This window comes from Ictidomys tridecemlineatus, chromosome 6 (genome assembly GCF_052094955.1).
Source record: "Ictidomys tridecemlineatus isolate mIctTri1 chromosome 6, mIctTri1.hap1, whole genome shotgun sequence".
NCBI lineage: Eukaryota > Metazoa > Chordata > Mammalia > Rodentia > Sciuridae > Ictidomys > Ictidomys tridecemlineatus.
In genome coordinates, this window is record NC_135482.1 from 109,568,923 (window position 1) to 109,582,595 (window position 13,673).

General features: G+C 48.5%; 2 protein-coding genes and 1 non-coding gene across 3 annotated transcripts in view; 2 read left to right on the forward strand and 1 right to left on the reverse strand.

Moving 5' to 3' along the window:
• Ninj2 (ninjurin 2) overlaps positions 1 to 5,563 on the forward strand; it is a 98,001-nt gene extending 92,438 nt beyond the window's left edge. Inside the window, exons 2-4 of the mRNA XM_021732129.3 lie at positions 3,131 to 3,362; positions 4,049 to 4,233; positions 5,199 to 5,563. Coding sequence (XP_021587804.1) covers positions 3,131 to 3,362; positions 4,049 to 4,215 — 399 coding nt within the window. The 3' untranslated portion in view covers positions 4,216 to 4,233; positions 5,199 to 5,563. The remainder of the gene's footprint in view (positions 1 to 3,130; positions 3,363 to 4,048; positions 4,234 to 5,198) is intronic.
• A 1,164-nt stretch (positions 5,564 to 6,727) lies between these two features.
• B4galnt3 (beta-1,4-N-acetyl-galactosaminyltransferase 3) overlaps positions 6,728 to 13,673 on the reverse strand; it is a 105,663-nt gene continuing 98,717 nt past the window's right edge. The window contains exons 16-20 of the mRNA XM_040281212.2: positions 13,472 to 13,625; positions 13,147 to 13,219; positions 12,060 to 12,213; positions 11,346 to 11,472; positions 6,728 to 8,868 (exon numbers count right to left, since the gene is read on the reverse strand). Of these exons, the coding sequence (XP_040137146.2) occupies positions 8,760 to 8,868; positions 11,346 to 11,472; positions 12,060 to 12,213; positions 13,147 to 13,219; positions 13,472 to 13,625 (617 nt within the window). The 3' untranslated portion in view covers positions 6,728 to 8,759. The remainder of the gene's footprint in view (positions 8,869 to 11,345; positions 11,473 to 12,059; positions 12,214 to 13,146; positions 13,220 to 13,471; positions 13,626 to 13,673) is intronic.
• LOC120888793 (small nucleolar RNA SNORA76) lies at positions 12,249 to 12,350 on the forward strand. The gene has a single exon (XR_005732478.1). It is a non-coding gene; the product is annotated as a small nucleolar RNA SNORA76 (small nucleolar RNA).

Below are 13,673 nucleotides of genomic sequence, written 5' to 3' on the forward strand. Positions count from 1 at the left end.
CAATGCTTTATCCCACCTTGGGGATACACAGTCCTGAGCACCACCTGACATGTATGGTTAAACTGTGTGGAATGAATGGTGCCCATGAGTCTCCATTCTCACCTCCTGAGGAAAAGTGTATAAATCTGGCCAAAGTGCACACTTTGGATTGCCCTCCGAGTGTCCCACCGTATCTGGAAGTTGAGTATATACAGATTTTGATGATTTAATAATGTGCAACCACTTCCCCAGAGTGGTTCCTCTGTGCTTGGATCTTCCCGTGGGTGTGTTGGAAACGGAAGTCTCAAGGCACGCACGCTGCCAGCACTGATGCCATCTATCAGGGCAGGTGCTCTTTGTTGACATCCCTGTGACCCAGAACCTTCCTTGACTAGATATATGGATCCTCCTGGCAAAGGGAGTGAGGGGCCTGGAGTTTAAAAATGAAGGTCACATAGAGGCTGAATTCAAAGGCAAACTTTAGGAGGACTGGGAGACAGGGACCCCTTTCTGTTGACTTAGGACAGATTTGGTTCAGTCTGCAACAAAAAGAATGTGTGGATTAGAGGTGGGTTTTTTGTTGTTGCTCTGTTTTGTTTGTTTTGTGATATCTTAAAGTGGTAAAACACTCAGAGTGTTTTACCACTGAGCTACATCCCCAATCCTTCCTTCCTTCCTTCCTTCCTTCCTTCCTTCCTTCCTTCCTTCCTTCCTTCCTTCCTTCCTTCCTTCCTTCCTTTCTTTTTTTGAAACAGGGTCTCTCTAAGTGGCCAAGGCTGCATAAAATATATAAAGCTTATGGTCTTGATTTAGGGTGAATACAAAAGGGAACTGAAGTGGCTGGTCATGAGAAGGGAAAGGAAGAGAGAAACGTGAAAGAATAGGGATAGATGCCTTTTCTCCCAAAATGACATGGTCCCAAGGGAGGGTGCATAGCTCAGTGAATTAAACATGAGCTGCCTTTCAATCCACTCAGTCTCTGAACTAGGAACCCTGAAAGGTATTGTGTCCAACTACAACTAACAAATACATATTTTTAAAAATAAACAAAATTTTAAAAAGTGAAATTTACAAATAACAATAGTCTGTACCCCCACCCCCACTCCAAACTGTGATCCTCCTCGACTTAGGACAGATTTGTGATCCTCCTTCCTCAGCCTCTTAACTTACTGGGATGACAATAGTGTGCCTGACCCAAAACAATTATTAATGCTAATTCTGAGATGATGCTATCAGAAAAGTTTGGAGGGGCTGGGGATATAGCTCAGTTGGTAGCGCTCTACCAACTTTCGCTGCATACACAAGACTCTGGGTTAAATCCCCAGCACCACAAAAAGAAAGTATGGAGATCGCTGCATTTCAGAACATTTTCAGGGTTCTTACAGTCCAAAGTTCTGGTTACATAGGTTTCTCCTCCATCTTAACTTACCTCTGTAATTACCTGTTAAACAGAAAAGTGAAGTGCCTTGCTGTGGTCACACTGAGTATAAGACACACCCAGATCCTCTGAACCTGCCCCATCCACCCACCTACCCATCCATCCATTCATCCATCCTTCCATCCACCAGACCATCTGTCCATGTGTCTGTCCATCCACCCAAATAGAGAGCCATCCTGCTATGATGACCTTCTGGGTCAGCTTCCCTATCTCCAAGCAGTCACATCTTTCACGTTTTCCTCTTCCTTTCCCTTCTCATGACCAGCCACTTCAGTTCCCTCTCATATTCACCCTAAATCAAGATCATAAGCTTTATATATTTTATGTAGTGCTGGGAATCAACTCAGGGCCTCACCATGCTAGGCAAGCACTCCACCACTAACTCACATCCAGAGACCACAAGACCATAATGTTTAAGTGAGTCTCCTTACATCTGGTCCATCCTGGTTCAATCTATCCTAAGCACCACTGCTAAGTCAATCTCCCAAGTGTTCTTAAATGACTGCAGATGGCCTGCAGCATCCAGTGTGAATTTCTTGGACCACCCCAGAGGACCTTACCATATGCCCTGTATTGCGATTACATCCTTGGAGTTAGAGGTTTCTTGAGAATAACAGTTTTATTTTATACTCCAAAATCAAATATAAATTACATTTTAATAAGCCCTAGCTAAAAATTATTTAAAATATTAAATTAGCTTGGGAGGCTAAGGCAGGAGGATCAGAAGTCCAAGGCCAGCCTTGGCAACTTAGCAAGGACTTGTCTTAAAAATAAAAATAAAAGAAGGGCTGGGGATATAGCACAGTGGTATAGCACCCCGGGTTTAATCCTTGGTATTGAAAAATAAAAAACTGTTTTTAACTATCATGCACTAATTACTGTGTGTATATATACATGCTTACATACATGTATTCTGACAGCCTATGCTTAATGGCCAATATGTTTGTGAACAGGGCTGAGGCTCCAGGGTTCTTAGTTCAGGGACTGAGTGGATTGAAAGGCAGCTCATGTTTAATTCACTGAGCTATGCAACCTCCCTTGGGACCATGTCATTTTAGGAGAAAAAGCATCTATTCCATTTTACCCAAGCTTCAATTCACCTATTGCTGGATGTATCAAGGTGTGAGGGAAAGTGGTCCTCCATAAAGTAGACGTCACAGCATAGCATCACTTCAGAGCTCAAAGTTTCTGTAGTCTAATGTTTTATTTATTTATTTATTTTGTTTATTTTAAAAAATGTTTATTTTTTAGTTGTAGTTGGACACAATACCTTTATTTTATTTTTTTATTTTTATGTGGTGCTGAGGATCGAACCCAGGGCCTCGTAGGTGTTGCTAGGCAAGTGTTCTACTGCTGAGCCAGAACCCCAGCCCTCTTTTGTTTATTATATGAATTCATTTTGTCTGTGCTTACTGATTTATTGAAACAGAGTCTCCCTATGTTGTCCAGACTGATCTCAAACTCCTGGGCTCAAAAGACCCTTCACCTCAGCCTCCCGAGGACCTGGGACTGCAAGTCTGGGCCACAATGCCCAGTAGCCCTTTCTTTTTCTTCAAGCCATAAACCCATAAACCATGCAGGGCCTCACCATCAATGGTGAGGGCATTCCCACCTGCTTTGGGAAGGGAATTAAAATCTCTCTCCACTTTCCAGTCTCTCCACTGCTTCCCTTCTGAAGTTTCCTAGGTTAAGTCTGTGCTTTCTCTGTTACAGCCTGGGAACTCCAACCCCAGGAGGAACCAACCCATCAACCTGAACCATTATGCCACCAAGAAGAGTGTGGCAGAGAGCATGCTGGATGTGGCTCTCTTCATGTCCAATGCCACACGGCTGAAAGCGGTGCTTGAGCAGGGACCGTCCTCTCATTACTACACTGCCCTGGTCACCCTCATCAGCATCTCTCTGCTCCTGCAGGTGGTCATCGGAATCCTCTTGGTTGTCATTGGTGAGGAGCCAGTCCCCTGGGTTGGCACATGCCAATTTGGATACTTAGGGTTAGCCTACTGCACCTACAAGTGCACAAATAACTCCTGTTCAGCAAGACTAGAAATCTGCTCTATCCTGATATCCCAGAAGATGGACACTCCACAATACCTGCCGAATGATGGTCTTTACTCACTGTGGCAGAGTTCCCTACAGGCATTTTGGTTTTTGGTTTTGGTATGGAGGATTAAATCCAGAGGTGCTTAACCACTGAGCAACATCCCAGCCTTTTTTTTTTTTTTTTTTTTTGTATTTTATTTTGAGGCAGGGTCTTGCTAAGTTGCTCAGGGCCTCCCCAAATTGCTGAGGCTGGCTTTGAACTTGTGATCCTCTTGCTTCAGCCTCCTGAGCTGCTGGATTACAGGAGTGCGCCACCGCACCCAGCTCCCTATAGTATTTTGTGATTATTTATCTCCACTCTTGGAAGAACCTGTTTGAATTCCCAAATCCTATCCCATGAAGTACCATGTGCTGTCAGGAGGGCCAAAGGCATTTCAATCTCAGCCCAACGATGACCACTTCCCTTGATTTCTGCCATGTGGACCTCTGAAGTGCCAGACTTTCTCCAAGCTAGTGCATGTGGGGAGGGAAGCTCCAGGGTGGGGCTCCTGCTCTGATCCTCCCTTCCCCCCCCCTACTCCTCCACAGCACGGCTGAACCTGAACGAGGTGCAGAAGCAATGGCGACTAAACCAGCTCAACAATGCGGCCACCACCTTGGTCTTCATCACTGTTGTCATCAATGTCTTCATTACAGCCTTTGGGGCACAAAAAACAGGCTTCCTGACTGCCAGGGCCTCAAGGAATCCTCTTTGAGCACAGCCTGGGACCTAGGTGAGGAAGAATGGGAGGTTCCTGATCTAAGGGCTCCCCCAGGTGGCCCATCTGTCCCCTCTGGGGGTTGGGGTAAGAAGAATCTCCCTTGCCAAGCCAAAGGGGAAGGCCTATAGGTCTAGGGCCAAAGGGGTGTCTTGAAGAGTGGGGACTGGTTCTTTTTTTTTTTGGGGGGGGGGGAAGAGGGTACCAGGGATTTATCTCAGGGGTATTTGACCACTGAGCCATATCCCCAGCCCTATTTTTTTTTTTTTTATATTTTATTTAGAGACAGGGTCTCACTGAGTTGCTTAGCGCCTAGCTTTTTGCTGGGGCTGGCTTTGAACTTGCGATCCTTCTGTCTCAGCCTCCCCAGCCGCTGGGATTATAGGCATGTGCCACCATGCCAGGCAGGGGACTGGTTCTTTTTTTTTTTTTTTAATAGAGAGAGGGATTTTTTTTTAATATTTATTTTTTAGTTTTCGGTGGACACAACATCTTTGTTGGTATGTGGTGCTGAGGATCGAACCCGGGCCGCACCCATGCCAGGCGAGCACGCTACCGCTTGAGCCACATCCCCAGCCCGGGACTGGTTCTTAATAAGACCTACCCTAAGTCCCTTCTCCCAGTGAGTGACTCCTATAGTTCTTAGGCTCAGATTATTCCACAGCCTGGGGTGGGCTGGAAGCTAATGGGGCTAGTGTTTGGTTCAGCCCATCTAGCAAGAGAAAGACAGAAACATGAAATGTCTCTTTGGTATTGTCTAGCAGCTCTTGTTACTCAGATTATGGTCCATGAGCCAGAAGAATCTACAAAATCACTTGGGAGCCGGCTTTAGAAATGCAGGACTTCAGGCCTCCATTCCAGTCATGGAATCAGCACTTGCATTTTAGTAAGACTGCCAGGTGAACAGTGTCTGCATCCAAGTTTGAGGAGCACTGGTCTGTCCTGCTCTCCTCATTGCCTCTTGTCTGTTTCCTCTACAGGTACTGGTTCTGGGACTGCTTCTGCCTCCTTCCTCCTTGATCTGCCATGCTAATGGGCACTTTCCACAGCCCCTGGGAGAGCTTCTAAAAGGGCAATATAGCTGTGCTGGCTTCTTCCCTAGAGCACCCGAATAAAGATGTGATACTTTACAGGTCTAAGGGACTCCACCTTGTTCCGCATTCCTGAGCTCTGACTCCAATACTGCCAATCTTCCCTCCCTGGCAGCATCTCCTGCGCCTATGGCAGGTTAATGTGAGATCAAGCCTTTGGTTCCGAGCCCACCCCATGCCCTCCCTCTGCGCCAGGCCTCAGTTCTCCCTTTGTGTAAAATGGATTAACTTCTATCTATAAAAATCTCTGTGAATCCAGGGTCAATCTCCTTGTCTTCAGTTGTGAAGGCTCCAGTATCAGTATCCAGGCTGGTGTCTGAATGCCCTCTCTGTGTCCTGGAAAGGGATTATTACATCTCCTACCTCAATCACAGATCAGTCGATTCTGGACTAATGCATTTATGCACAAACCTTTTCAAGGACCTACTGAAACCTATAATAGCTTTCACATTACAGTGTCTCCTGCTGGGTGTGGTAGCACATACCTATAATCCCAGCAATTGGGGAGGCTGAGACAGGAGGATGGCAAATTTTTCAGGCCAGCCTCAGCAACTCAGCAAGGCCCTAAGCAATTTTGTGAGAGCCTGTGTCAACATAAAAATACATAAATTAATTAAAAGGGCTGGGGGTGTAGCTCAGTGGTAAAGCCCCTAGGTTCAATCCCTAGTACCCCGCACCTCCAAAGTGTCTCTTAAGCACATGTTTACTAAATACAAATTTTGATCTTCGCTCAGGCCAAATACACCGAGGACAGTCAACTTGCAAACAGAAGTGATTTTTCATTTTTATTGGTCTTGCACATGCTAGGCAAACACTCTACCACTGAGCGACATCCCCAGCCCTATCTGCTATTTTAATTAATTAATTAATTCTTATTTATTTTTGCAGTGCCAGGGGTTGAACTCAGGAGTTCTCTACTATGGAGCCACATCCCCAGCCCTTTTTATTTTTTATTTTGATAGTGTCTCACTAAGTTGCTGAGGCTGACCTTGAACTTGTGATCCTTCTGCCTCAGCCTCCTGAATCTCTGGGATTACAGGCATGGACCACAGCCCCATCTGTTAACTTAGAATAAGCTACCCCTTGGCTCTTATCCACTGCTCACCAAACCATCTGGCCCGATAGCTAGCCTTCTTCACCCAGGGTGTCTATAGTCATTCTCAGCTGAATGGCCAATTTCCATTAATTTACTGAACAGAAAATGCCTGGTCTACTATCAGACTGTGAGACACCAAAGACAATGTTATATCCTTGAACAAACCACAGCATAGAACTCGGCAACTTCCCCAAACTAGCAGCAAGGGTGGAGGGCAGTGAGGGAGGTCCTCGGCATACCTCTCAGAGGGATGGAGATGCAATCCTTGTGCCCCTCAATTCAACCCTCTTCCATGATGGGCAACAGGAAAACACGAGAGCCATTTGTTTTCTAAGAAGATGCTGTATTTAATGCTTTCCCTCCCTTCACCCACTCCCTCCCCTCACCCAAGACATTTCTCTACAGAGTAGGGGCCATGTCCGGCCCTTCTCATTAAGGCAGATGGTGGGGAGGTAACAGACATCAAACACAAGGCACTGGCCCAAGGACAGAGGGGTGTGGGCAGGGCAGGGAAGGCTGGGCTGGCTCCTGGTCCTTAGGAGAGGTGGATAAAGAGGGCTGTTGGGACTGTTGCCTCCAGTGCAATGCCAAGGATAAGAGTGGCCCTAAAACGAAAGCTGGCACCCCAATCAGCCAACTGCAGTCCTAGCCTACCTCCTATGTGGTCCTTTCCAGAGGGTACAGTCCTGAGCAGGGACCAGTAAAAGCCACATCCCAGGGGGGCAGGTATGGCATACAAGCCACGGCCTATTAACGAAACGTCTCTGTCCTTCTTGATTCCTTAGAGGAAGGCAGGATTCTCTCCAAAGTCCAGAAGGTTCTCAATGGGCTCCATCCTCCCACATGCCACGGTTTTGCTCTTGGTGAATGCAGAGCCCACCAGGTAGACCCTAGCTCTGAACGTTGTGATGTAGACTGTCACAGCATGGAGCTCCTGGGCCCTGCTGCACCTCCCAACAGGGAGGCCCTGTGCTCAGCTCCGTCCACAGACTCTGGAGTTCAAGATCCAGCATCCAATGCACCATTGGTGAATTTAACAGCAGCAGTAGAAAAGTCCCCAGCCACAAAAGTACCCGGGGATTATTAGTGCAAGATAAGTGCATGATCATCAGGTGACATAAAGGGTGGTCGCAGACTGAAAAGGCCAAGGGTGATTTTCCCTGAAACTGCTTTACTTTTCAGTTCCTCCTGCTCCCCCAACCCTTGGGGAAGATACCTTTCAGGACAATATCCTCAGCTCCCCACACCTCTTGCCTTGCCCACTTCCTGTCTCGAGGTCTGAGGTTTCACCCACACCCCTTCCTCGTCTTCCCCTCAGGGACAAGCAGCTGGGGCTCTCCCTGCAGGAGGGCAAATTCATAGGGGAGCTGGGCTTCTGGGATTCAAGTTTTCCACTTCCCTTTCCATCCCTCTCTGCCTGATCTCTGCCTCCTCTTCTCATCTACACAAAGTTGATGGATTACGTCCACATCCTCTTGGCTGGCCTCTCTCTACCCTCTCCAGAGGCCTTATCTCACAGGTGAGCTGGGAAGGGAAGGGGCATCCATCTCTGGTCTTTTTCATCTTGTGGGTTCTGCATGGCTCATATGTCCAACACTGGGCAAGGTAAGCCCAATGCTCATTAGTTCCCGATCTCCCAACCCCACCTTTGTACCTGGACCTGGCTGCCAGTTCTGTGCTTCTGGTCTGAAGTTAGTGCCACCTGGAGGGATGAGGTTAATGCCCTCACCGCCGGCCTTCGGTTCAGGGGCTACCAGGAGAAATGTATGTGTGTTTAAAGGCACAAGCCTGGGCTAGAGCTAGACCTGCTCCACGTGTGGCCAGCACCTCTGGAAGGGACAGTGCCCTAGGGACACATCTCTACACACAAATGGATCTGGGATCTGCGACTGGGATTACTCCTTCAATGTACAACTCCACCCCATTCGCAGTCAATGCTGGGTCTGAACAGCAGTTTTGGTTCTCTGGTTAAAAAAATAAACCCCCCATTAAAATATGTCCAGCAGAAGTTTCCAGTTTCAATGGCCAATACTCCCAAGAGGAGCATGGGGGGGGCGGGTGACTGGAATGCACCTTCATGGATAACAACAGTATTGCTCAAGCAGGGCTATCCTTCCTTGACCTGGCTGCCCCATCTGTCTCAGGAGCCGTTCTCTCTCTGTTGATTGAGTGGCAGAGGAGTCTTGGCACCTGTCTCTGCATGAGGGGACAGCTCATAGTGGAAAGGGGAATTGGCTCTGAGGCCTCTCGGGGCCTAGCCATCGCTTCTGCCCCCCTGCCCTCCCCTTCTCCAGCAGCGAGCAGGGGCGCTGGGGAACAACAGCAAGTCAAGGAGCTGCATGTGGCTCCAGGGACTACGGCATCTTCATTTGGCGTCGGTTCCACATGCCTCGCTTGGAATGGAAATGATGGAAGAAATTCCTGAGGGAAAGACGCTCCACTTCCAGGCCTGCTTGGAGGATCCTGAAAGAGGGAGGGGCAGGATGAGCCCACGGAAGCACACACAGCAACTGGGAAGCAGCTCGGGCCCCTGAGGAACTGACCCTCTCACATCTACGTCAGACCCTGTTCCTCCTTCCCCTGGTCACCTCCCGTGGAACGGAGGAAGTTGGGTGTAGTGGAAAGAGTGCGGGCTTTGAAGCCCAGCTGCTGGTGTTAGAATCCCAGCAACGTGTCTGGGCAAGTCACATCACCTGTCAGAACCTGTTTGCTATCTTTAGAAAGAGGATAACAATTTTATAAATATATGTGCTATTTGCATCCATCATCTCTAGTCTTCACCACTACTTCCAACATACATACACATATACATACATATTATACATAATATAATACACATAAGTAGATATGATGGATGTAAGCACAGTTCCTGATGCCTAGTAACACAGGGCACTCATGGTAGTATCTGAGAGAGTCAAAGGGCTAGAGTTGGAGATTCTATCCCCAGACCCTGCCTCTGTTCCTTCTCTCTCTCTCTCTCTCTCTCTCCCTCTCTCTCTCTCTCTCTCTCTCCCTCTCTCTCTCTCTCTCTCTCTCAGTGCTGGTGATGGAACCCCGGGCCCCTTGAATCTCCAGCCCTCCCTGTTCCTTTTCTATTTGCATAGCCCATTGGGTGACCCTTTCACAAGAAGGCCTGCACTTCTGACAGAGCTGCAAGTAGCTGGAATTGGAAACAGATTCATTCTCTTTGGGCCTTAAAGGAGGCAGGCAAGTTAAGAATCATGACAGACATCTGTGTCAAAGCACAAAGCCCAGCTGGGTGCATAGTGGCACACACCTATGACCTCAGAGACTGTGGAGACTGAGGCAGGAGAATTCCAAATCTAAGGCTAGCCCTGATAACTTAGGCAGATCCTGTCTCAATGTAAAATAAAAACAGCTGGGGGAGGTAGCTCAGTGGTACAGTGCTTGCTTAGCAAGTGTGAGGTCCTGAGTTCTATCTCTAGCACTGCAAAGGCGGGGGTAAAAAAGAAACGCCCCCAAAACAAGAACAAGAAGCCCCCCCCCACATACACACACACAAACACACAAAGCACAGCACAGAGATCAAGGGTGATAGTAACCACTATACTGGGCTTCCCAACTTTTGAGATCAACTTTGATCTAGTTTTCTGAGATCTGAGTTATCTGACATAACATGCCTCAACATCCCCCTTTTCACTTTCAGTTCTCTCGGTATTGTCACCTTCCATCTTGGGGAAAATCACACACAGGCCTAGTTTTTAAGCTTCTGACACTTAAATGGGAAAGATCTGGGGCAAGTTATTACCTACTCTTCATGACTCAGTTTTCTCCTTTGAAGAACGGAGAAAATTACACCTACCACACAGGGGTTTGGGGAGAGAGAAACAAAGGAACATGTGAGTCACCTGCCAAATACAGGTGCTCAGTGATTGGTGGCTGCATCTTGTCCCATCTCTCAGGAAGAAGTGCATGCCTTTGTCAAGGTCCCCTGCCCCAGGTGCCCCTGACTTTGCCCTGTCCTCCTCCCCCAGTCACCCTTCCAGTAACTAAACCCTTTCCTCCCCTCTTTCTCCTTTGCTCCTTCCTCTTAAGCTCAACTCTCAAGGTACCTCTTTCCTTCCCTTTCTCTTAGCAGCAAACTTCTTAAAAGAGGAATATCATGCAATTATAGGCAGCAACTTCCTCACTGCCCCTATGTTCCTTCCTCCCCTAAACTTGATGTCACTGCACATTTTTTTTTTTTTTTTTTTTTTTTGCGGTTCCAAAGCTTGAACCCACAGCCTCATCAGCCTCATGTGTGCCAGGTACACACCCCTGAGCCACATCCCCAGTCCTCACTGCACAATCTGGCTCCCTGCTAAAACACTCGCTCCCAGCCCTCCTACCACGCCTACAGCCTGTACTGTGTTATCCTATGTTCCTCTTCTTCTCTGAGGCTATTACCTCTTCTCTAAATCTCCTCCCCCACTGATTCCCCCAATCCCACAACCTCCTGGATATCTTGTTGTCCTTCAATGCTTCTTTTGTGAACCCCAAAGTCTTTCCTGACCCTTGGCCTGTGTCTCCCTTATCTATTTCCACACAGCCTCTGGCAGCTGTGATGGGGAGATCTACCCAGTTTAGGGACGAGGCAGTGATATTTGCCAGAGCACCTCACCTGGTGCTGAGAACATTACCACTTGAACTTTTACAGATCAGCTGTTTTTGCTTTTCCTCTGACAGTTTACTGAGCAGTTTAATTGTCACAGCAGCCTTGTGACATAGACAGCAGGAGTATCATCCCTCTCTGCTAGCTTACAGAGTGCGTGTGAGGCAGTCACCTGAGAGCTTCCTCAGAACCCATGCCTTTTACTTGTTCATGGGGAAATCGGCAGCCAAGGGGCCCAGCTGGGTGATCCAGCTCTGTTCCTTCCTTAGAGCACAGTATGGAATGCAATTCCAGCAGATGTCTTGGACGCCCTCCTTTCCCTAGTTACCTGTCCAGCAGCTCCCAGTCTTCTCCACCCCAGCGGTCTCGGAACTCCTTAGTGTTCATGCCCCCGATCTTGTCTAGGTCTGACTTGTAGATGCCAAGCAGCCCAAATCCATTCACCTCCCAGTAGCCTGTGGACAGACAAGAAGCTCCGGGTGAGATGAGCCACGGTCAGAAGGAAGAAATTTAAAAGGCTTCTGGGCTGTGCTCTTAGAGGCTTTTCTGAAAGAGGGAGGGTGGGGGTGACTAAAGCTGAATGCTGTCTTAGCTGAACAGGTCCCTTGCCTGTTTGGGCAGAAGCCCTCTAACCAAGGTTAGGGTCCACCAAATATAGCACTGACCACAGGCTGATGACAGGATCTGACAACAGCAGCCACACAACACACAGCTGCAGGTCAGTTGACTGCATTTTCCTCTTCCCACCTTCATACCCTCACAGGGGCACAGCATGCAGCATACAGTGAATTTCTAATAAATGTTTGGCAAATGGATGAAGGGGAAGATGGGTGGGAAATGTTCACTGCTGCATCTCTGGCTGTGGCTGTCAGCGCAGCTCGGGGCACTTCTCTCTGGACTGTCTGGAGGCTCAAAGGTAGTGGGGGGCAGGGCAGGAAAAGAGGATGACGATGTTCACAAACATGACTGTTTTCAGCTCTGAGGTTGAGAACCAAGGCCACAAAGGTTTTTTTCCTCTTCCCTAACTCAGAGCAGGGCTCACCCTCAGGCCACTGCGGGGTGGCTCCGCAATGCAGCCTCATCACCATCGGGGCAAAGGCCATCTTGCCCTCCACACAGTGCTTCCGGATGGTATCGATGACTCCAGCAGGGAAGTGGATATGGAGGTCGCAGAGGAAGATGATGCTGTGTGGGTCCTGGGGACAGAACGGGCAGGGTCAGCTGCACCTGTGCGTTGCATTGGGGATCAGGCTGCAGAGCCAGAGTACATGCGTGTGCATGACTGGGGCCACCTGCCTCCCACAGGCAGCCCTTTTAACCAAGAGCTGCATGACCATGGAAGAAAAAAAAAAAAGAAAAAAAAAAGTGGGGGGAGGGTGCAGGGTCACCAGAGGGCTGGTGGGAGGCCACTCTCTAGGAGAATCCCCAGGCTCTTCTCCATTAGAATGACCGACAAACTTGCCCAGAACTAACCACTGGGCAGGTTTCCACACTACTGAGCATCAGAACAGAGTTCTTACCGTCCAACAGTGAATTCTGACTCCCCCCAATTTTTGTGGGCTCTGAGGACTCTGGACAAAGGCTCCATTGTCATTTGCTTAGTCCCACACTTGGCCTGGGCCTGCAGCATAGCAGGGAGAATGCTCCTGGCTACGCTTTGGGTAAGTGTCCCTCAAAGATGCATGAGCTGAAGGTTTGGTGGCCCATCTGTAGTGCTCTAGGAAGTCAGTGGAATGTTTAGGAGGTGGGCCTGGGTGGGGGGAGCTAGTGCCCTTAAAGGTGGGTATTGGGACTCTGGTCCCTTTGTATCTCTCTTTTGTTTTCTGGCCACCAATAAGTGAGGAGCATCCTTCATTCCACAATGATGTTTTGCATCAACGCTGGACCAAAGGCAATGGGGCCAAGTGACTATGAACTGAAAGCTCTGAAACAATGAGATAAGACAAACCTGTCTTTCTTTTTAAGTTGATTCTCTCAGGTATTTTGTTGTAGTAACAAAATATGACTGTGGGACTAATACCAATGTGTCCCATTCCATTCCCTTTTCAGGAGCTGACACATCTCAAATGCCTCTCTACCTCTTAACCAGTCTCTAATCACATCTCCTAAGCCCCCTACAGACTGATTACCTTCACCAGATCTATGCCAGCCTGAAGTCCAGCTGAGCGTTCAAAGTTTCCACTGAGCTTCATATACTGGTAGCTGTAGGAAGAGGAGAAAGCAGGGGCTGAGGATTAGAACTCATCTGCAGCGGTCCCCTGGAGGAAGAGGAAAGCTCTTCTTTAGCACAGAAGAGATGGAGTGTTCCTGGGATGGGGTTCATATCAGCAGGTAAGTCCTTGGGGAAAAGCTGGCGACTGGGTGGGACTTCTGTCTCTGCATTGGACCGAATAAAGCCTAGGACTTCAGGAAGGAGGCAGCCCAGGCTGTGGCCTGGTCAGGGGTCCTCCTCACCTCCGCAGCTTGGATCTCTTGAGAGCTGTCTCAATATCCATGTCCTCACTGCTATAGTCAGTGATGATGATGTTGAAGTGTGGGTCACTGGTGACTTGGAACAGGTTCTCCATGTCTCTGATGAACTGCTGCACCCAGCGTGCCTGGTTCTTCACTGCCCCGGTGGGCCAGGCAGGAATAAAGAAACAGGTAAGTGAAAGAT